Source organism: Sminthopsis crassicaudata, chromosome 5 (assembly GCF_048593235.1).
Source record: "Sminthopsis crassicaudata isolate SCR6 chromosome 5, ASM4859323v1, whole genome shotgun sequence".
NCBI lineage: Eukaryota > Metazoa > Chordata > Mammalia > Dasyuromorphia > Dasyuridae > Sminthopsis > Sminthopsis crassicaudata.
In genome coordinates, this window is record NC_133621.1 from 302127487 (window position 1) to 302148961 (window position 21475).

General features: G+C 52.3%; 1 protein-coding gene across 4 annotated transcripts; it reads left to right on the forward strand.

Moving 5' to 3' along the window:
• The first annotated feature begins 4640 nt into the window (after window positions 1-4640).
• CCDC134 (coiled-coil domain containing 134) lies at window positions 4641-17069 on the forward strand. 4 transcript variants are annotated; one of them, XM_074271839.1, is made up of 7 exons: window positions 4641-4800; window positions 7997-8108; window positions 9271-9392; window positions 11729-11813; window positions 14963-15144; window positions 15999-16070; window positions 16493-17069. In XM_074271839.1, exons 2-7 carry the CDS (start codon window positions 8006-8008, stop codon window positions 16616-16618), a joined length of 690 nt encoding a protein of 229 aa, XP_074127940.1. In that variant the 5' UTR covers window positions 4641-4800; window positions 7997-8005; the 3' UTR covers window positions 16619-17069. The 4 variants fall into 4 exon arrangements, with proteins under 4 accessions (XP_074127940.1, XP_074127941.1, XP_074127939.1 ...); XM_074271838.1 differs by lacking the exon at window positions 4641-4800 and adding an exon at window positions 6667-6821; XM_074271842.1 differs by lacking the exon at window positions 4641-4800 and adding an exon at window positions 6674-6817.
• Window positions 17070-21475: the final 4406 nt, after the last annotated feature.

Sequence of the window (21475 nt, forward strand, 5' to 3'; positions counted from 1 at the left end):
AGAGGGAGCTTAGAACAGGGGATGTCAGAGCTGGGAGGGAGCTTAGAACAGGGGATGTCAGAGCTGGGAGGGAGCTTAGAACAGGGGGTGTCAGGGCTGGGAGGGAGCTTAGAACAGGGGATGTCAGAGCTGAGAGGGAGCTTAGAACAGGGGATGTCAGAGCTGGGAGGGAGCTTAGAACAGGGGATGTCAGAGCTGAGAGGGAGCTTAGAACAGGGGATGTCAGAGCTGGGAGGGAGCTTAGAACAGGGGATGTCAGAGCTGGGAGAGAGCTTAGAACAGGGGGTGTCAGGGCTGGGAGGGAGCTTAGAACAGGGGATGTCAGAGCTGAGAGGGAGCTTAGAACAGGGGATGTCAGAGCTGGGAGGGAGCTTAGAACAGGGGGTGTCAGAGCTGGGAGGGAGCTTAGAACAGGGGATGTCAGAGCTGAGAGGGAGCTTAGAACAGGGGATGTCAGAGCTGGGAGGGAGCTTAGAACAGGGGATGTCAGAGCTGGGAGGGAGCTTAGAACAGGGGGTGTCAGGGCTGGGAGGGAGCTTAGAACAGGGGATGTCAGAGCCGGGAGAGAGCTTAGAACAGGGGGTGTCAGGGCCGGGAGAGAGCTTAGAACAGGGGATGTCAGAGCCGGGAGGGAGCTTAGAACAGGGGATGTCAGAGCTGGGAGGGAGCTTAGAACAGGGGATGTCAGAGCTGAGAGGGAGCTTAGAACAGGGGATGTCAGAGCTGGGAGGGAGCTTAGAACAGGGGATGTCAGAGCTGGGAGGGAGCTTAGAACAGGGGGTGTCAGGGCTGGGAGGGAGCTTAGAACAGGGGATGTCAGAGCTGAGAGGGAGCTTAGAACAGGGGATGTCAGAGCTGGGAGGGAGCTTAGAACAGGGGATGTCAGAGCTGAGAGGGAGCTTAGAACAGGGGATGTCAGAGCTGGGAGGGAGCTTAGAACAGGGGATGTCAGAGCTGGGAGAGAGCTTAGAACAGGGGGTGTCAGGGCTGGGAGGGAGCTTAGAACAGGGGATGTCAGAGCTGAGAGGGAGCTTAGAACAGGGGATGTCAGAGCTGGGAGGGAGCTTAGAACAGGGGGTGTCAGAGCTGGGAGGGAGCTTAGAACAGGGGATGTCAGAGCTGAGAGGGAGCTTAGAACAGGGGATGTCAGAGCTGGGAGGGAGCTTAGAACAGGGGATGTCAGAGCTGGGAGGGAGCTTAGAACAGGGGGTGTCAGGGCTGGGAGGGAGCTTAGAACAGGGGATGTCAGAGCCGGGAGAGAGCTTAGAACAGGGGGTGTCAGGGCCGGGAGAGAGCTTAGAACAGGGGATGTCAGAGCCGGGAGGGAGCTTAGAACAGGGGGTGTCAGAGCCGGGAGGGAGCTTAGAACAGGGGGTGTCAGGGCCGGGAGGGGGCTTAGAACAGGGGGTATCAGTGCCGGGAGAGAGCTTAGAACAGGGGGTGTCAGGGCTGGGAGGGAGCTTAGAACAGGGGATGTCAGAGCTGAGAGGGAGCTTAGAACAGGGGATGTCAGAGCTGGGAGGGAGCTTAGAACAGGGGGTGTTAGAGCCGGGAGAGAGCTTAGAACAGGGGGTGTCAGGGCTGGGAGGGAGCTTAGAACAGGGGGTGTCAGGGCTGGGAGGGAGCTTAGAACAGGGGATGTCAGAGCCGAGAGGGAGCTTAGAACAGGGGATGTCAGAGCCGGGAGGGAGCTTAGAACAGGGGGTGTCAGAGCCGGGAGAGAGCTTAGAACAGGGGGTATCAGGGCTGGGAGGGAGCTTAGAACAGGGGGTGTCAGAGCTGAGAGGGAGCTTAGAACAGGGGATGTCAGAGCTGGGAGGGAGCTTAGAACAGGGGATGTCAGAGCTGAGAGGGAGCTTAGAACAGGGGATGTCAGAGCCGGGAGGGAGCTTAGAACAGGGGGTGTCAGAGCCGAGAGGGAGCTTAGAACAGGGGATGTCAGAGCCGGGAGGGAGCTTAGAACAGGGGGTGTCAGAGCCGGGAGAGAGCTTAGAACAGGGGGTATCAGGGCTGGGAGGGAGCTTAGAACAGGGGGTGTCAGAGCCGGGAGAGAGCTTAGAACAGGGGATGTCAGAGCCGGGAGAGAGCTTAGAACAGGGGATGTCAGAGCCGGGAGGGAGCTTAGAACAGGGGGTGTCAGAGCCGGGAGGGAGCTTAGAACAGGGGGTGTCAGGGCTGGGAGGGGGCTTAGAACAGGGGGTATCAGTGCCGGGAGAGAGCTTAGAACAGGGGGTGTCAGAGCCGGGAGGGAGCTTAGAATGTGGGACGCCAGAGCTGGGGAGGGCAGGCTTTAGAACATAAGAGCATGAGGTGTGTTTGAGGGGGGGGACAACCAGGGCTGGGATCAGCTTGAAAGCTTACCCCAAGTGGCCGATGGAGTGAGGGGGCAGAGCATTCTAGGCCTGGGGAAGTCGGTGCAGAGCTGAGAGGGCCTTGGAGTCAGGGCCAGTGCAGCTGGATTGGAGAGCTAGTGGAGGTGAGTGGAAAGGTAAGAGGTGGCCAGGGTGGGAAGAGCTCTAAGTGCAGGGCTTTCTGTGGGATCCTGGAGGAGCTGGGGAGCCTGGTGTTTACAGGGACGAGGCAGGTTTATGGTGGGTCAGACTGAGTTTTAGACAAATTACTTTGACATGTGAATGGAGGACGGGCTGTAGACTATGGCAGCTGCCTGTTGCTAGAGCCCTGTGGGAGGTAAGGAGAGGAGAGGGCGGGGAGTGACGGCTGGAGAGCAGATTGGACATGGGCGTGCTCGCCACGGGGGAGTTCGGGATGACTGAGGTGGCGAGTCCGTCTCCCTGAGGATGCTGGCCACTGCAGCAAGAAGAGAGGAGAATTATGGGGAGTTCCCTTCTGGACATGTTGAATCACCCCCGGAAGTTCCAGAGGTGGCTGTGGGCTGACGTGGGGGGCTGAGAGTCACCCGCCGAGGTGACAGCTGACCCGGGGAGACAAGGAGGAGGCCAGCAAGGGAGAAAGTATCAGTGGAAAGAGAAGGAGCCTTGGGGAGACACGAAGGAAAAGCAGCAAAGAAGAAGGAGCAGGAGCCGTCACTGCAGGCCCCATCTGCTGCTCTAGCTGATAAACAATGCTCACAAGTGCCGTAGCTCGCCAAGAGCTGTCACATATGCTGTTCTCACGTGAGTCTCCCATGGGCCTCGGAGGTGGGCAGGACCTAGTAGGAGGGCCCCGACCGATAAGATCGTTGCTCCAAAAAGAGCTCCCCTCCCCATCTGGCTCAGAAAACTTGAGCCTGACCCATAATTCGCATTATTATTTTTTCCAGATTATAGTTATATTTATTTCCTAAAGAAATCTTATTTTATGGGCATGGACCCAAAATCAAGAGCTTTGTAACCATCCTTCAGGGCTCAGCAAGTCAGTAGAGTGGAAGCTCCTTGAGGGCAGGATGGCTTCCATTTTTTGTTGTTTTTTCCAGGGCCTCCCAGTGCGAGGCTGGTTCCTTTGTGTTTCAGCCCTGAGACTTCTGGCAGTGAGCGGGCTTTGATTACCGCCAGAGTGGCAGCTGCTCCGCGGCCTATGGCCCAAGAGAGTTTTGTGGGAGAAGGAGCAAATGCACCTTCAGTAACGTGTCCCATCCAGTGCCCGGGGTTGCCAGCCAGCGTGTGGCAGGGGCAGAATTTGGGTCCATCTCTTCCTGACCGTCAGGGGGCCTGACTTCCCTGACATCCCCTGGTCAGGAGGCCGTTAGCCCAGCACCTAGTGGGTGCTTTTTACCTGTCTATGGAATTTTCTCATAGTAGGGCCTTTTCCCATCAATGTAGATTCTACCCCCTCGATGCTTGTAGGGGTTGGACTTATTGTGAGATCTACCCAACCAAAACTAAAAGGAAGCTTGATGTAGTGAAAAGAGGAGATCTGGGTCCCAGTCTCAGTTTTTCTGTATGCTAGTCATGTGACATGGACCTCAGTTTCCTCCTCTGTAAAATGGCCCACAAATTTCCTTCCAGAAGCCAAATCTTGGATATTGTCATCCCAGAAAATCTCCCCAGGGTAATGGTGCTTAACTGAGCTTTGACTGAGACCAAGGAGCACAGGGGAGGAGGGAGAGCAAGAGGAGGAAGGGTATTCCAGGCAGGCCAGTTTTTACCGGTCTGAGTGGTTTATATTTAGTCCAGAGCAGGGTTCTTGACCTGGGGTCCACCAACTTGCTTTCTGAAGGATTCTGGTAGATGTATTTCCATGGAATTGGAATTTATTTTTCTTTACTTAACATGTTCTGAGAAAGAGTCCTGGACTTCACTGGAATGTCTGCCCACTCCTGGTCTGGAGGGGCCACGGCAGGTTCTGGGGGTTAGAGGTTTGGAGGTTATTTTGGTGCTGGAAGGAGCTGATGCAATAGCCAGGATGGAAGCTGACCCGGGGTAGTGATGAAGGGAAAAGGAGGGGCCTGGAACTGAGAGGGCTAGCCTGGACTCGGCCCTGCTCCCCAGGTGCAGCCTGCGAAACTCTCCCGGGATGTGTCACCAGCCAGAAGCTGATTTGCATCAACAGGAGTTTCTGCTCTGGGACTTTCCCAGACTGATGAAATTACAGGTTCAGAACTCAAAAAGGAATTAGTCACAGCAAATGAGAGGTGGACCTGGCAGGGGCTGGAAACTTGGAGGGAGAGAATCATGGGAAAGGGTGTGAGGGGAATCTTTCCCAGCTTGTAACCTGTGGGGAGGCGACGCTTCCTCCTGAACCGGCTGCTCTCTCTCTGAGGTCCCTTGAAAGTCCGGAATGTCCTGATTAGGGAGGCTGCACCCAGGAGGTGCTCACTGAGCAGGCCTTAAGGGAGGCTGGGTAAGCTGACACTCCCACAGCTTCTAGCAGGCAGAGGAGGAAGGGAGGGGGCAGCAGCACCCGGGGAGGGGACTCTGGGAGCCAAGATCTGCAGGTGGGAGGGAGTGAAGAAACCTAGAACTCACCCTTTGAGGGACCGGAGCAATTGTTTTTGTCTTTATCAGAAATAGTCACATGGTTTAAAAATACTAATTGATTGCCTCTGGATCACACTGGACCCACACCTAGAAGCCGAGGGATGCGAATCCCTGTCCTCAGGTGTTTTAAATGGTTGAATATGGCCTTGGAAATTTATAGACTTTAGAGCTGAGGGTTAACCCCTACCCAACTTTTTAATTTCTTTTTTTCCCTTAATTTTTTTTTCTAATTAATCAATTCTTTCTAATTTCTACTTCTAATTTTTTCATTTACAGGCTTTAGGTTAACCCCTATCCAACCTTTTAATTTCTTTTTTTTTTTTTCTAATTATAATTAATCAATTCTAATTTCTAATTCTAATTTTTTCATTTATAGGCTTTAGGGATGAGGGTTAACCCTTATCCAATCTTTTAATTTCTTTTTTTTTCCTCAATTTTTTTCTAATCATTTCTTTCTACTTTCTAATTCTAATTTTTTTTCATTTGTAGGTTTTAGGTTAACCCCTATCCAACCTTTTCATTTCTTTTTTATTCCTCAATTTTTTCTAATTAAATTAATTTTCTAATTAATCAATTCTAATCCCTAATTCTAATTTTTTTCATTTATAGGCGTTAGGGATGAGGTTAACTCCTATCCAACCTTTTCATTTCTTTTTTCCCCTCAAATTTTGTTTTATTACATGTGAGTTTTTCATTTTTTTTTAAATTTTGAGTTCCAAATTCTCCTTCCCTCTACCCTCATTGAAAAAACAAGCAATTTGAGGTAGATTATACACGTGCAGTCATTCAAGCCAGTCCCATATGAGTCATTTTGTGAAAGAAAACAGAGAAAACCGAAAAGTAAAGTAAAGCGGCGCGCTTCAGTCCGCACTCAGGTTCGTGAGCGCTTTCTCCGGAGGGCCGGCACTTTTCCTTACAAGGTTCCGAGACTGTCCAGGATCACGGTCGTGCTGTCACTCGGAGCTGACCACTGACGTCACAGTGTCCAACGTTCCGGTTCCGCTCTCAGTCCGCAGCCGGACGCGTGGGGCTTCCCCGGTTTTTCTGGGAGCATCCTGCTGGCGGTTTCTTGCAGTACGACAGTGTCCCGTCCGCCACTAGCTTGGACTTTTTCAGTCCGGAGACGATCTGTCCACACCCTTTGACATGTAACAATGATAAATCCGGCTCATTTCTCTGTATTTGATGGGAGGCCTTCATCAGACACTCGCTGTAATTTTTCCTCTCGTTTTCTGCTTCCTTCTCATCTCTGGCTGCATTGATTTTGTTAGTGCAAAACTCGTGTAGATTTAATGTAACCAAAGTGCCGTTTTACCCCTGCGGCGCTCTCTGTGCTCGGGAACCGATTTACAGAGCAGGGGCCCGAGGTGGGGAGGGAGCTTGACCCGCCGGAGGAGATGGGGAGCCGGGAAGGCCTTGGAGGCGGAGCCCGCGCTCCCCCTCCTCCATTGTACAGCTGAGGAAACTGAGGCAGCGCGTGCTCAAGTGCCGAGCACGCGCCTGGGGTGAGACGGGCCGGCCCCGCTGCCCCGGCTGCATCGGACGCGCCCATCGCTCCGGGGTCGGCCTCAGGGCCCGAGGGCCGGGTGCCCGGGCGCCCCGCCCCCCCTTCCCCCGCTCGGAGCGCCCGCCCGCGGCTGCGGTCTGTAAGAGTCGGGCTGAACCTTCCCCGCGCCGGGGCGGGGCCGGGGGCGGGGCCTGCGGCCCGGACTACAAACCGGGGGCTGCCGGGAGGAAATGACGCCGGCGGGCGGCGAGGAGGCCGGGCCGGCGGGAGGCGCGAGAGCGGGACCGGACCGAAGCGGCGGGAGCAGGAGCGGCCCCGCGCGGCCCCCCGCACCGCCCCCACGGAAGAAGCCCACGGCGAGCGCGTGGGCCGGGTGGGTAGGTGGCTGGCGCTGGCCCCGAACTCGGGGAGGGGGAAGGGGCGCCCGCGATCTCGTGGGGGGGGGGCCGCAGGCTCCACCCCGTGCGCTCTCGGCTCTGCCAACTTGTCGTTAGTGTGACGGGACAAGTGCCCCCGCCTCAGTTTCCTCATCTGTAAAGCGGGCTTGCACCGGGTGACCTTTAGGGCGCCTTCCCAACCTCTGAGAGGTCGTTCCTGGACCTCTGGCGGGAGGGAGCGCTCCCTCTGCACGTGCTCCGCTGGCGGGCTGGGGGAAGAGAAGAGGCATCGGGAAAGCTTGCTGGGGAGGAGGCTGCCCCGCTCGTGCCAGCCGCGACCTGGCAGTGCCATGGGCACGCTGGGAGCCCCTCCCCCGGCCTGGGGCCGCTGGGGCTCTGCCTTTGCACCGGGCATACAGCAGGCGCTTAACAGATCTTGCCTCGGTCCTCCCTCGGTCCTCCCTCCCCCACCCTGGGCACACCTGGCCCAAAGTGCTTTTGCTCGTTCTTTGATGTCGGGCAGCCCAGGTGCTCCCGGCCCCTTTAACGCCTGAGCCTGCCACAATCCGGGTCGGGCTCCGCACCGCCCGCGCTGCCTTCTCTCGGCCCTGCAGCCCCCGCCTGTGCCGGGAGCAGTGAGGACACGGCATTGCGCGGCTCCCTCCCTGCCTCGTGACCCGATCCCTGGTTGTTCCCTTTCTGAGCCTCAGTTTTCTCACCTGTAGAATGGGCATAGCGGGGCACACCCGCTCTTCCTCATACGACTCTGTAAATCACTCGGGTCACTGTTTCCCGAGTCCTCACCGCTCCCTAGAGCTCCTTCCTGATGACCATACCGCCTTCTGTGCAGGGTAACCCAGAGTGACCAAGTTAAGCGAGTGCGCAGTGTCCCAGGTGGGCCTGCTCCTCTGTTGCCCCTGCCACGTCTCCTTGGGTGATTTGGGTGAGGGAGCCGGGAGGACTCTGAGCTGGGGAGTTGGGAGATCATGTGATCCGGCCTTTTTTACCACGGGGGAAACTGAGGCGGGGGAAGGGAAGAGACTTGTCCGACATCGGACAGCTCCTGCAGGGGGCGCAGTCAGGATTCAAATCCAGCAGGAGCAGAGGGCCGCCCCTCCCCCCCCCCTCCCAGGGGACTGTGCCCTCCTGCCCCGCTCACTTTCCCTGCCTTCCAGGGCCCAATCATGGACCTCTCCCAGCTCTGCGCGCTCTGCTGGCTGCTGATGCTGGCCGGCGCGGGCGCCTCCGACCCGGCCAGGACCACCTCGCCTCCGAGCCTGGAGATCTGTATCCTTCCTTTGGCGGGCGCTGGTGGGCAGAGGCCGTGTGCAAACGCTAAGTGCGACTCTGGGCTAGAGGTGGCAGCCGTGGGAGGTGAGTGGTGGCAGGAAGGCATCAGAATTAAGGAGGTGGGGAGATTTAAGCTGGAACTTGGCAATGAGGAGGGAGGGCTTGCCAGGCAGGGGGCACAGCCAGGGCAAACGTCTGGAGTCGGGAGATGGAGTATCTCATTCATGGAACAGCCTGGAGCCCAGCTTAGTCCAAGCCCCTTGTTCACAGGTGGAAGTTGCTCACATGTGAAGGGATTTGTCCAAGGTGGGATTTGAATCCGGGTCCTTTGATGATTGAGCCTGTCAATCTTTAAAATCTTTAAAAAAGGACCAGGCCCACTTTCCCCCAAAGACTGTGTGAAGGATGCACTTCTGGGATTATTATCACCTTCCTACAGATCAGAAGACTGAGGCTCACACAGGGGGATCCATTTGTCCAAGATCACATGACTAGCAAGTGTCATTCATTCAACAAACAGTGTCTTCTGTGTATTGGGAGCCAATAGTGAAGAGAGCGCTGGGTTCAGAATCAGGAAGAGTTCGAATCCTGCCTCAGATGTCAGCTGTAGGATCTGGGCAAGTCACGGCCCTCTGCCTGCCTCGGTTTCCCCAGTTGCAAAATAGAAATAATACCATCGCCTCCCTCCCTGTATTGTTGGGAGAGCCCCCTTGGCAAGGAGCTGGAACACAGTAGGCCCTTCTGTTTAGATAAGACAGCGGAGGTTCGGGCACAGCCATTCTGAGCCTCTCTGTTTCTCTGTCTCTGTCTCCTCCGCCTCCTTTCTCCCCTTCTCTCTCCCTTTCGGTTTCTCTATTTCTCTCTCTCTCCCCACCCTCTCTCATTTTGTCTCCCTCCCTCTCCTCCATCCCCCGTTTTCTTTCTCCCTCTTTCTCACGCTGCCCCTCATATACACACACATTTCTAGGTATCACACACACACACAGAGGCCCTTATTTTCTCGGCTGTCACCAGTTCCCCGGGAGAAGGTGCGTTCTCGGTGGGCAGGGCCAGTTTCCTCTCCGCCCTTGCCCTGCTCGGGCCCTCCCTGGGAGGTTGGCAATAAAAGGGCATTTCACTCGACGTTCTGCGGGGGTCCCGGCCTTAACCAGGGCCTCAGACAAGAAGCTGTTCGCGGTGAAACGCAAGGACCAGATGAAGGCCCTGAAGAACCTCGTCGAGCTGAACGACGTCCACCAGCAGTACAAGATCATCGACGTCATGCTCAAGGGGCTCTTCAAGGTCAGCCCTCAGAGCGGGGCCGGGCCGGGCAAGCCCATGGGATGGGACTTTGGTGTTGTTGACCCCATTCAGGGATGAGCAAACTGAGGTCTGCCCAGGGAGTAAGGGCCATTTGTGAGCGCTCTGACTGCAGGGAGCTGCAGCCCTTCTTCCTTAGAGGACTGGCTCCAGGCCCCTTGGTTCTGTGAGCATTATTAAGCACCTGCTGTTGGCCAGGAATTATTCCCTGAAGGAGTTTAGATCTCTGGGAGGAGCATTCACACAGACCAATCAGAGAGGGCCGGTGGGAGCTGGAAGCACCTGAGGCAGGCTGGGAAGGAGCCAGGGCCGGGCCAGGCCGGTCATGGAACGGCGGCAAGGCCAGTCCTGCCGGTGCGTCCAGTGTGGGAGGAGGCGGTTGGGGAAAGCCCCCAGAAGGGCAGGTCCCGGTGTCCGGCCCTCGGAGGCTCGTTCCCTTGACCAGTGGTGTCCCGGGGAGTGTTCCCAGTGCCGCAGGGCTGCGGCCTCCTCTGTCTATTAGGTGTGGGCAGCCCTCCTGGAGCCCTGGGGCTTTTCCCTCCCATATTACAGACACAAGCGAGACTTGTGGATCCGGGGAGTTCTAACTGGCCAATCTCCAGGCCCTTTCTGCATTTCTACCTATTATCTTTGACCTTACCACCTACCGGTGGGAGAGCTGCAATTTCATCCGTGCTGAGAGTTCAGATCCATCTCCCCTTCTCCAGGGGTCGCCATCATGAAGAGCCCGGCTCTCCCGGGCAGGGGGATCGCCTCCCGGCTCTGATCACCCTCCAGCTTGTTTCCCCCACTCTGGGGGTGCCAACCTCTCCGAGGGGAGTACCTGAGCCCCCTTCACTGACTGGCACAAGAAGCCTGCGGGCTCTGTGTTCAGGCTGAGAAGGAGACCCGGCCCTGGATCGGGAGGACAGGGCAGATCCCCATTTCACTTTCCCCCTCTGTAATGTGGGAGTCCCCTCATGAGCTTAGTGGGGGTTGTCTCCATGGCTTTATTTTTTATTTTTATTTTTTCCTGAGGTTGGGGTTAAGTGACTTGCCCAGGGTCACACAGCCAGGAAGTGTTAAGGGTCTGAGACCAGATTTGAACTCGGGTCCTCCTGAATTCAGGGCTGGTGCTCTATCCACTGCGCCACTTAGCCGTCCCCGGCTCCATGGCTTTTTTAAGTGCCCACCATGTGCCAAGCACTGTGCTAAGTGATGAGCACACAAAGCAAGGCAGAAACGGCGCTCACGGCTCTCCTCCAATCCAGCACTGGGTGAGCCCGGCAGGGTTGGAGCTGGTGAGTCTTGGGGGCTGAAGGTTCAGGGATTAGGGGGAGCTTCCGGACCCCACTCTTTGTACCTCATCCCCGGTCCCAGTCCCCCCATTGTGCCGTGAGGGTGGGATGTGGCAGAGCAGAACTGGGGCCAGGGGCGGATCCTCTGAACGTGGAAGGAAAGAGATCACTCCTCTTTACTTCTCCTGCCTCTAAGTGAGGGTTAGCTCTTGGCCCAGTTAGGACCGTGGGCCTCTCTCCATGGGCTGAGGAGGCTCCCTTGGCTACAAGGCCGAGAGCCCTTGTGTGAGAGCCCCAAGCGTGCCAGGGAGGGCAGTGATCACGCAGGCAGAGGGAGGGACGGACGGAAGGAGGAAGGAAAGCACTTCAGTGCTTTTTATGTGCCGGGTGCTGGCCTGTGCAAACTATCTCATCCTCACAGCAACTCTAGGAGGTATTATTATCCCCATTTTATAGAAGAGGAAACTGAAGCAGACTGCTTAGGGGACTTGCCCAGGGTCCTATAGCTAGTAGATATCTGAGGCTGGATTTGAATTCAGGGCCAAGCGCTCTGTGCACTGTGGTGCTCCCCGGCTGCCGCTTCCAGAAAAGCCAGGCCTCAGTTTCTACGTCTTGTCAGATGAGTTAGTGATCCGCCACGACTTTGTTAGCCACCCAGGCGAGGAGGTGGAGGACTCTGGGTTTGGCTGAAGACACGCTTCTGGGAGTGGGTTTGGTTGGATCTTGTCTAACAGAACTTCTCTTTCTCACTTTCACTGTGGGGGTGGAAGAGGGAGGCAGATTCTTGTTGGTTGAGAAAAAAAAGACATTTAACTTAAAAAAAGAGAGAGAGAGAGAGCGATGATTGGTCTCTTACTTCTGGGGTCCCTGCTGGCTCTGCATTTGTGTACTGAGGAATCTGCCTTTCTGGACTCTTCTTCCTCCCCCTCCTTTCCTTCCTCTTCTCTCCCTCCTCTCTCTTCCTTCCTCCTTCTTCCCCTTCTTCCCCCTCTGTATCCCCCCTCCCTAACCAGCTAACCCCCTCCTGCCCCTGTCTCCCAGGTGCTGGAGGATTCCCGAGCTGCCCTGGTGGCAGCCGACGTCTTCCCAGATGGGCCCTTCCCAGAGGATGAGAAGCTGAAGGATGGTAGGAAGCCCCTGCACCTCTCTCTCTATTATTATCACTATGGAAATGCAGATGGGGAATCGGAATCTGAGCCTGGGTGAGCTCAGGCAGGCCCTTGGCTCCTCTCCGTCTCTGTTTCCTTTTCTGTCCATCATGGGCCCTTGGGACTGCCTGTCAGGGGTTCTTGGAGGTACGAGCCTGCGGCACTAGAACAGCACTCTGACCATCCCCCGTTCCTGGTCACTGCCTCTCATCATGTAGGAGGAAGACCCTCGAGGGTTCTCTTTAAGGTGTAAAAAGTTGCGGACACATTTAGCCGTAAGGCTATGGGAGCCTGGCGTGGATACACAGGAGGAGGTCAGGTGCACTGGGTTCAGGCCCTTTTCTCGGACCAGGGTGCAGCAGCCCCACCCCCATTCTGCCAGGCATCCCAGTTTGTTGGATGCTGCTGCATCAGCGGGGGTGGGGGAGTGCACAATTGCTGAAACAATCTGAACCAGTCCCGATACACTTTGACAGAAAGCTCTGTCTGTGTCCACTTCTTTTTCTCTCCCCCTTGACTTTCCCTTTTGCTCTGATTTTTCTCTCCCAACATGATTTGTGAAGCAATGTGTATTAAAGATAAATACATTTACTAGGGAAAAAAAAAAGAATTACCAAAATAAGGGCCAGATTTTCCTAATCCCCCTTTTGTAACAATTCCTCCATTTTATGATCTTGTTTTTCTGGACTTTTCCCTCTTTCAGCCTTGTTTTTCTGGGTGCTCACACTAAGTTAAATGTCTTCATTCTAGATCTAGAAATAACAATTAGGTCTTTCTGTTAAATTTTTGCTCATTATTAAAAATTGGGTTTTTTTCCCTGTCCCCATTTGGGAAAAAAAATCCCATAAATCCCTGTAACAAATACGCGTAGTCAGAAAAAACAAATTCCTGTTTTGACTATGTCCAAAAATATATAGAGTTTCTTCTGCCCCCTGAGTCCATCTTCTCTTTGTCATTCCGGTTATTTTGGGATCGACCTGATCAGAAGGACCTCAGAGTCTTGTTTTTATTTTTATGTTATTTATGACATTTTTGTTATTACCTGTGGTAGATCTGCTCGCCTCATTCTTCCCCAGTTATGTAAGCCCTCTCAAATCTCTTCAAATCCATTTTATCATTTCTTCTGGCATGATATTCATATGTTGTAATTTGTTTATCCTCAGTTGAGAGAGAGTCCTTCACTTGCCATTTCTCCACTTTACAAAAAGAGCTCAACCCACATGTACAAAAATATAGAAATTTTGCTACATGTTTCTTTTCTATTTCTTTAATCTCTGGGAAACATGCCTCATAGGGGTACCGTTGAGTCAAAAGGTTTACAGAATTGAATGTGTCCAACTCCTCGTGATCCTATTTGGGGTTTTCTTGGCAGAGACACTGGGGCAGTTGCCCTTTCCTTCTCCAGCTCCTATTCCAGATGAGGAAACTCAGGCAGACAAGGTGATATGACTTTCCCAGAATCACACAGCTGGGTCAGACATAAAGTCAGGTCTTTTTGATTCCAGGACTGGCATTCTATCCATTGTAGATGCATCATTTAATATTTTTAAACTTTTTTTTTAAATAATTTTTTATTATATATATATTTTTTATAATATTATCCCTTGTATTCATTTTTCCAAATTATCCCCCCCTCCCTCTATTCCCTCCCCCCGATGACAGGCAATCCCATACATTTTACATGTGCTACAATATAGTCTAGGTACAATACATGTGTGTGAATATCATTTTCTTGTTGCACAATAAACATTAGATTCCGAAGGTACATGCAACCTGGGCAGACAGATATTAGTGCTAACAATTTACATTCACTTCCCAGTGTTTCTTCTCTGGGTGTAGCTACCTCTGTCCATCATTGATCAATATTTTTAAACTTTAATAGCTTTTTAATTTTTCAAATACATGCACTCCACCAACAATGTATCAGTGTCGCAGTGTTCCCATATCACTTTAGCATTTATCATTATCTTTTCTTGCCATCTTAGCCAATCTGAGAAGTGTGAAATGCTACCTCAGAGTTGTCTTAATCTGCATTTCTCTAATCAATTTGGAGCATTTTTTTCATATGACTCGAAATGACTTTAATTTCATCATCTGAAGATTGTTCATCTCCTTTGACCTTTTATCCATTGAGGAATGGCTCGTATTCTTATAAATTTGAATCTATTCCCTGTGGATGTTAGGAATGAAGGCTTTATCACACTTTTCTGCTTTCCTTCTAATCATGGCTGCATTGATTTTGTTTATACAAAAGCTTTTTAATTTAATATAGTCAGAATAATCCATCTTGCGTTACTAATGTTCTCTAGTTCTTTTTCATAAATTCCTCCCTTCTCCACAGAGCTGAGAAGCAGACTCTCCCTTGTTCTCCTAATTTGCTTAGAATCATGAACCCCTTTGGACCTCATCTTGGGATAGGGTGTTTATGTGCTGGTCAGGGCCTAGTTTCTGCCATATTAGTTTCCAATTTTCCCTGGAGCTGCAACATTTAAATAGTTAAGTGGTATAATAGAAGTCCTGAGCTTGGAGAGCCAGGAAACCTGGGTTCTATCCCTGTGGTCTCTAGGGCTCAGTTTCCTTCTCTCAGGCAAAATGGGAAGGCATGAGGGCCTCTCCCAGGTAGGGCTGGGTAGGAAGCCATCTCCCCAGGAACACCGGGACTAAGGGAGCCTTGCCACCCTCTGCCCCGAAGTTGGTGGGACAAGGCCCCATCCCTCTGGGCAAACATCTCTGAGGCTGCAGGCGGAGATAGCTGCTCTCTGGGCCACAGGGGTAGCTGCAGACCAGCTTGAGGAATTGGGCTGGGTGGGGTCTGACCTCTTCTCTGGGAGGAAGCTTGGCTCAGAGCCAGGATGGGCTTCTTGGAGGCCCTTCCAGGTCACCCTCCACCCCACAGGCTCTTTCTGCCTTCCAAATCTTAGGTGAAGATCACAGAGAAACGTGGGTTTAAGCCCAAAGGGGAGCCAGGATTTTTAGCTGAGATTTGCCCGGAATCACCGGGTACATCTTGGACTCCTGACTTGAGTGGCCTGGAAGAGACACGGGGTCCCAGCAGCGGGTGGCAGGGGTCTGGGAGATGAAGGCTGGCTCCCCAAGGCTCAGCACTGACCGCAGCCTCCTCTCCCAGCCTTCTCTCACGTGGTGGAGAACACTGCCTTCTTCGGTGATGTCGCGCTGCGCTTCCCCAAGATCGTGCACCACTACTTTGACCGGAATTCCAACTGGAACCACCTGATCCGCTGGGGCATCAGCTTCTGCAACCAAACGGGCATCTTCAACCAGGGTACCTACTCCCAGCTTCTCAGCCTGGTGAGGCCCCGGGGCAGACATAGGGGATGGGTTCCCTGGCTCTTCCTCCTAGTCCTGCCTGACTGACCCCTCCCAGTTTTGGACCTCCCTGGCCTTTCCTGCTCACCCCTTCTGTTCCGCCCAGCTCTGGAGTCACTCACACCACACATAATATAGTTCCCATTTGTCCAGTGCTTTGAGGGTTAAATCCTGGCTCCCCCACAGTGCCCCCTTTCCAGATGAAGACTTGAGACTGAGCTGTAATTTGGACCTTTGACTTCCAGGATGGTGGTCCGTCTGCCCCTTCTGGAAGGACTTCTGCTGTCCTCTTTGGCTTCAGTTTCTTGTTTGTTGAATGGGGAGGTGGGACAAGATGGCCTCTGAAGTCCTTCTGGCTCAGGGCCTATGGTCCCAGGAGCTGAGTCAGCTCACAGGCTGGACTCGGACCCCAGAACAGTTTCCATTTTCCAACAGGCATCCCAACACACATTTTACCTGCCTCTGGTGCCCCCAATCTGGCCCCTCCCCACTGAATCTCTCTCTGGTCTGCCCCTTGAGCCCCTCCCCCTCAGCAGAGTCTGCTGTCCTGTGACCTTGCCCCACCTCCTCCCTGCTTTCTCATCTCTCCAGCCTTCCCCTAATCTTAATACAAGGTTATCACATGCCCAGGAGACACCCTTTCCCCACTTCCTTTGCTTTCACAAACCTGCAATTTTAATAGATAAATGGGGGAGGTCACCTGACCTGAGTGCCTAATTTTAGGAGCATCAGCTCTGAATCAACCCTAAAGGGAGAGACCAGAACAAAGCACTTCACAGGTAAACTGAGGCAGGCCACCTCATGATGCTCTTTCTTTTGTTCTTGTGCCCCTGCAGATGGCTCAGGAGCTGGGGATTGGTGAGAGGTCCCCAGATTATAGGAATCCCTTTACAACTGACCACTCAGAGGTGAGTTGGGGGCCCCTGAGGACTGAGCTGTTGGGCCCGCCTTGCCCTCCTGGGAGGACAGAAAGAGAATTATTTAGATTAAAAAAAAAAAAAGTTCTTTGACCCCTGTTCCCCTAAGGTTTAGTAGGGAGTAGTGACTGGAATGACTCCATGGAGGGCAGGAGGGCATTTCCTGTAGTTCTTCAGCGTTGTCTGGAGCACTGAGAGAGCCCACGATCCCCTGGGGTCAGCGGGCTTGCACCAGATCTCCCTGGCTCTGGGACAGTATTCCCTGTTTTCTCTGGTTACATTGGACACAGACCTGATAAATATGTGGGAATGGGGACCCCAGAAGGGCCTGGGAATTCTGGTTGGCCCCCCTCCTTCCTTGGGAGGGAAAGTCCGGGCCCACTCTGAAGCCTCTCCCCACTTTCCCGGGCTAGACCTTTTCCGCTACGGACACCTTCCAGAAGGCCCTGAAGGATGAGGAGAGGCGCCGGAAGAAGGAGGAGAAGAGGAAGGAGATCCGAAAGGGCCCCCGAATCTCTCGCTCTCAGACAGAGTTATAGCCCCGTGCTTGCTCCCAGGCTGGTGGGCTAGGCTTCCCAAGGAGGAGATGATGGGGCTTGAAGGGCGGGCAGCCTTTCCTCCCTCAGTGGATGGAGGATCTCCTGGCCCACCGGGGGCCGGCAGCTGAGACTGAGAGCCCCTCATCCTGAAGGGAGGACCACGGTCCCTGCGGGAGTAAGGACTCCCCACCAGAAGGGGTCCCAGGATGCCCCTTTCAAGCCCGGAACCTTAATAAGCCCGTCTTCTCTCTGGAGAGTCGCTTGCTCTGCCAACCAAAGAAGTGGGTGGGCATCCTAGACTGAAGCGATCCAGGCTGGAGCCTCAGCCTGGCATCCCCTTGCCAAGAGAGCCACATCAAGGGCACCTGCCGGGCTCCCTGGCACAACCTGCCTTGCCAAATGAGCCCGTTTTTGCAAAGACACAATAAATTCAGCGAATTTTTTGGATATATCTCTGCCCCCTGATGGTTGATTCGGGAGGGGTGGGCATGGTTCCTGGTTCTGGATTCTGCGGCAGAGAGGGCAATCCCTGGTGATGGTTTTAAAGGCAAAGGTAAGAAGGAGCAGGGCCTAAGCAGCTGGAGGTACCTGGAGTGGAGACGCCTGGACCTCCCGTGGCATTCGTCCTGCTAGTGAGGGGTCCAGGCAGTGTGGCTGTCACCCCCCTGGCCCTCACGCTGCTTGGCACACAGCAGGCGCTTCATAAATCCTTCCTCAGAGATTTTAGGCAGCGGCTTCTCAGGTAACGGGATTCAATCCCACAAATGGTTAAGTTCCTACTGTGTGCATGCTGCTGAAGGTGCAAAGATGGGAAACACAGGCCTGCCCTGTAGGGCAGGGCCTCATACTTTTTTGTGACCCCTTTTCACATAGGAAATTTTGTTTTACTCCACCCCACATGGGTTGGATTACTTCCATCTGGGGAGGGGGCGGGGTGAAAGGGAGGAAAAATTGGAACATGAGGTTTTGCAAGGGTCAATGTTGAAAAATTATCTGTGTATATGTTTTGTAAATAAAGAGCTTCAATTAAAAAAAGAAAAGAAAAAAATTAAGAAACACAAAACCAAAAAAAGCTTTGGCCTTGGGCATGGGGGCTTAGCCTGAAGTTCGCAGCCCCTCTTAGTGGCCCAGGAATAAATTTCATGAGGCTTAGAGAGAATTCTGATGAGGAAAAAGTTCTTAATTTTCACTAATCTCATCTGAAAGCTAGTCAGTCTAGAAGCATTTATTAAGCACCTACTATGTGCTAAGCAGAAATGCTGGGGAAACCAAGAAAGGCAAAAACACAACTTCTGTCCTCTAGGGGTTCACAATCTAACCTGGATTTTCCTCAAGTTTTTAAAGGAGAAGGGATCCATGAGACAAAAATACTGGCGTAGGTGGGCACTTTGGGGAGTCCCAGAGATTTCAGGGAGTACGGGAAATCAAAACGATTTTTCTAACACGTGGCGTTTTAATGTTTGGTGGCCCCCTGTAACCATGGAAGAGAGCACTGGCTTCTTGGACACTCCTCAGTATGGCCAGGTGCCGGCCCGAGCTCCCTGAGGCCATTGGACTTCCAGATCTTGCATCTCCCCCACCCCCCCCAGAAGTGCATGGAAGAGGAAAAGGTCTCTGCCCAGATGAATCTAGGTCAGGAGGTCATCTCTAGGGTTTTACCAGTGACCTTTGGCCTTAAAGAGCCACACTTCAAACATTTGTTGAGCCTGAGGGCAGTGGAGGAGCTGGAACTGGGGAGGTGAAAGTCCATCCCATCCTACCTGATCCCTTGGTCACCTGGAAAGAGGAATTTGTATTAGATTTACGGGCCCTTCCATCTCCAATTATGGTCAGGGAGATCGGGATTTGAGGCCCAGTGCTACACAGTTCTAAACTGGGACTCAGTTTCTCTATAAATAAAAACCAGATTCTAACTCTTGGGCTTGGACCCCTCAAACAGGCAATCTGTTGAAATTTATGGAGCGCTTTTTAGAACCAGTTTTTTGTAAATGAAATAAAATACATATGTTTATAATATCACATTGTAACAGCAATTAATGTGTTTCAAAATCCAAGTTCAGGGTCCCAGGTTAAGACCACCCTCTTCTAAGACAGGAGGGTCATTCATCCAGGGGACTGGCTGGTCACTGGCCTCCAGGAATCATTCTCAGTGCCTAGAGGCTGGAGAGGATGCTAGTCCAGAAAGGGCCTTTGAAACCGAGGGGAGATTTGATGTCCGAGGGGCCAACCTGGTTCCGAGATATTCTCAGGTTCTTCAGGGAAGGTGCCATTTGGGTCAGAAAAGGGAGTCAGTTCTGGTTCTGCTACCAAGTCACAAGCTCTGTGGGCCCACTTTCCTTCTGTGGGACGACTTCTCAGGTCCATTCCAGCTCTGATAGTCCATAGGTGACCTTGGTCAAGGTGGAGAAAAGCCTGGTAAGTTTTGAGGAGGAAGGGCTAAGAATGTGGCAGGGAGTGGAGTCCTCCAGGAGAATGGCACCGTCTCCCCAAAGGGTAGACCAGGAGCCCACAGCTGGGAAGTGTTAAATGTCTGAGGTGGGATTTCAACTCCCAACTATAGGGCCCGTGCTCTATCCACTGGCCACCCAGCTGCCCCACTAGAACAGTTTCTTACTGGGTCCTAGAAGCTTTGAGGCTCAGTCTGGGGAAACTGGCAGGAGAGTGTGGGATGATCCTGGAGTCAGGGATGGAGGCCTGACCTGGGGACCATTAAGTTCAGTTTCATGGTTTTACAGAGAAGGAAACAGGCACAGAGGTTATTAAGTGACCTGTCCAGGGTCACTCAAGTGGCAAGTAAAAATTCATCAGGGTTCTGGGCTTATACTGTCCCAGATGAGAGACTGTTGGGGAGATTCATGGGTTTTCAATGGAAGTCTTGTGGGGGGCCTGAAGTAATAGAGTTATTATCTAGACCAGGGGTTCTCAAACTACGGCCCACGGGCCAGATGCTGCTGCTGAGGACATTTATGCGGCCCGACAGTTATGGCAAATGAGGGGCGGAGACAGAGTGTTTTTACTATAGTCCGTCCCTCGCACAGTCTGAGGGACAGTGAACTGGCCCCCTATTTAAAAAGTTTGAGGACCGCTGCTCGAGACACTCCTTAAAAATTATGATATACGACATACACATAAATATTATGCATTATATGTTTGTAGGTAGATGGATGGATACATATAGATAGCTATAGAGAGTTGGATGGATAGATGGATGGCTAGCTGGATGGATAGACATGGTGGGATGGATGGATATATAGATGGATGAATAGTTGGAGTGATATGGATTCAGAGCTGGAAAGAACTCCCATGCCCCCATTCTACAGATGATACTGAGGCTCAATGAATTTAAATGGTTTGCCCAAGGTTGTGCACATAACTCTTATAAACAGGAGGCCAATTTTGAATGCAGGCCTTCCTGACTTCAGCTCTCTCATACTATCCCTCAACTATGCTGCTTCTCAGTTATTTGACCTGGAGGCAAATTTCTTCACCTTTCTAGACCTCAGTTTCCTTATCTGATAAATGCACTTGTGAAGAAAACAAACCTGAGGTTGTGAAAGCTGTCACTATGGGGCCTTTGGCCTTTTCAGCCTCAGTATGGATCTGATCCAAGATTTGGAGGGAGAATGAGCTGAGCCCGATGGATCTCCTTGTTTTTCAGATGGAGCCCAAAAAAGAGGTAATGAGCTGTGACCCTCCAGTTTGGAACTAGGGGACTTGGGGGGAATTTGCTCAGGAGGAAAAGAGGCAGGGATATCCTGAGATGTCAAGGTGGGCTGGGCAGAGCTAACAAGGAAAGGAGAGAATATGAATGGAAGGAAATAAGAGGAGTTTCTGTGGAGTTCTCTTTTCCAGAACCCTGGACTGTGGGAACTGGGAAGGAAGGGGGATACCACCCCTCCTCATCTGATAATTTGAGAAGAGACAAGCCAGGGTCCAGAAAAGGAGGAGAGCCTGCTAGAAACCCTTATTCTCTAAAGGCTGTTGGGGATCAGCCAAGCCACCTCTCCCATTTCATAGAGGAGTACACTGAGGGCCGGCCTGGAAAAGTGACTTATGATGAGGAGTAAATTTGGAGGCTCTAAGCCCAGATGGATCAGCTCTTCTCCTCGTGGGTCTGATTAACCTCTCTCTCCCCAAACTAACCAAGGGCAGGTTCAGTAATGAATAAATTCGCTACTCAGTGCTGTTATCAAAATAAAGCCTTTATTGATAGTAAAGGGATAGACGGGCATTTGGCCTCCAGAAAGACCAAACTGCCTGGTAAGGGGACTCCAGTTGGTGGGCACAAGGCAGGTATAAACTGAGTGCAAGGATTCCATTTTTTAAAACTTCCTTTTATACATGACTAGGGTCATAAAAAAAAAGTTTGCACAGAGATGTTATCCAAGAGGTTGAGGAGATATTTGTAAATAAGACAGGAATTTCTCTTAATCATTTATATTTCAAATTATCTCCTTTAACCCCTCCTCACACAAGAATTTCTTATTAATTATTTTTATCTTGAACTATCTCTTTTTTTTTTTTTTTGACCTTTTCAACTTATCCAGGGTTACACAGAATGGCAGAATCAAGATCTGGATCCTGGGCTTTCCATGATCCCACATCACAACAGCAGGTAATTAAATGCATAATTACCAAATTTTTTCACTTATTAAACATTTATTTTTCTTCTTACCTTCTCCTCCATTGAATAAAGAAAAACAAAACAAAACCCAGAGCTTTGGAACTAGAGGGTTCAGGCAGGCCTGGCACTTCTGGTGTGAGGGCCACTCATCCACCTTTGGTGGCCACCTGTCAGCCCTCACCTGTGGCTTCCATGAGCCGCAGCATGGGCAGTCCCAGTGTCACGCCCCAGAA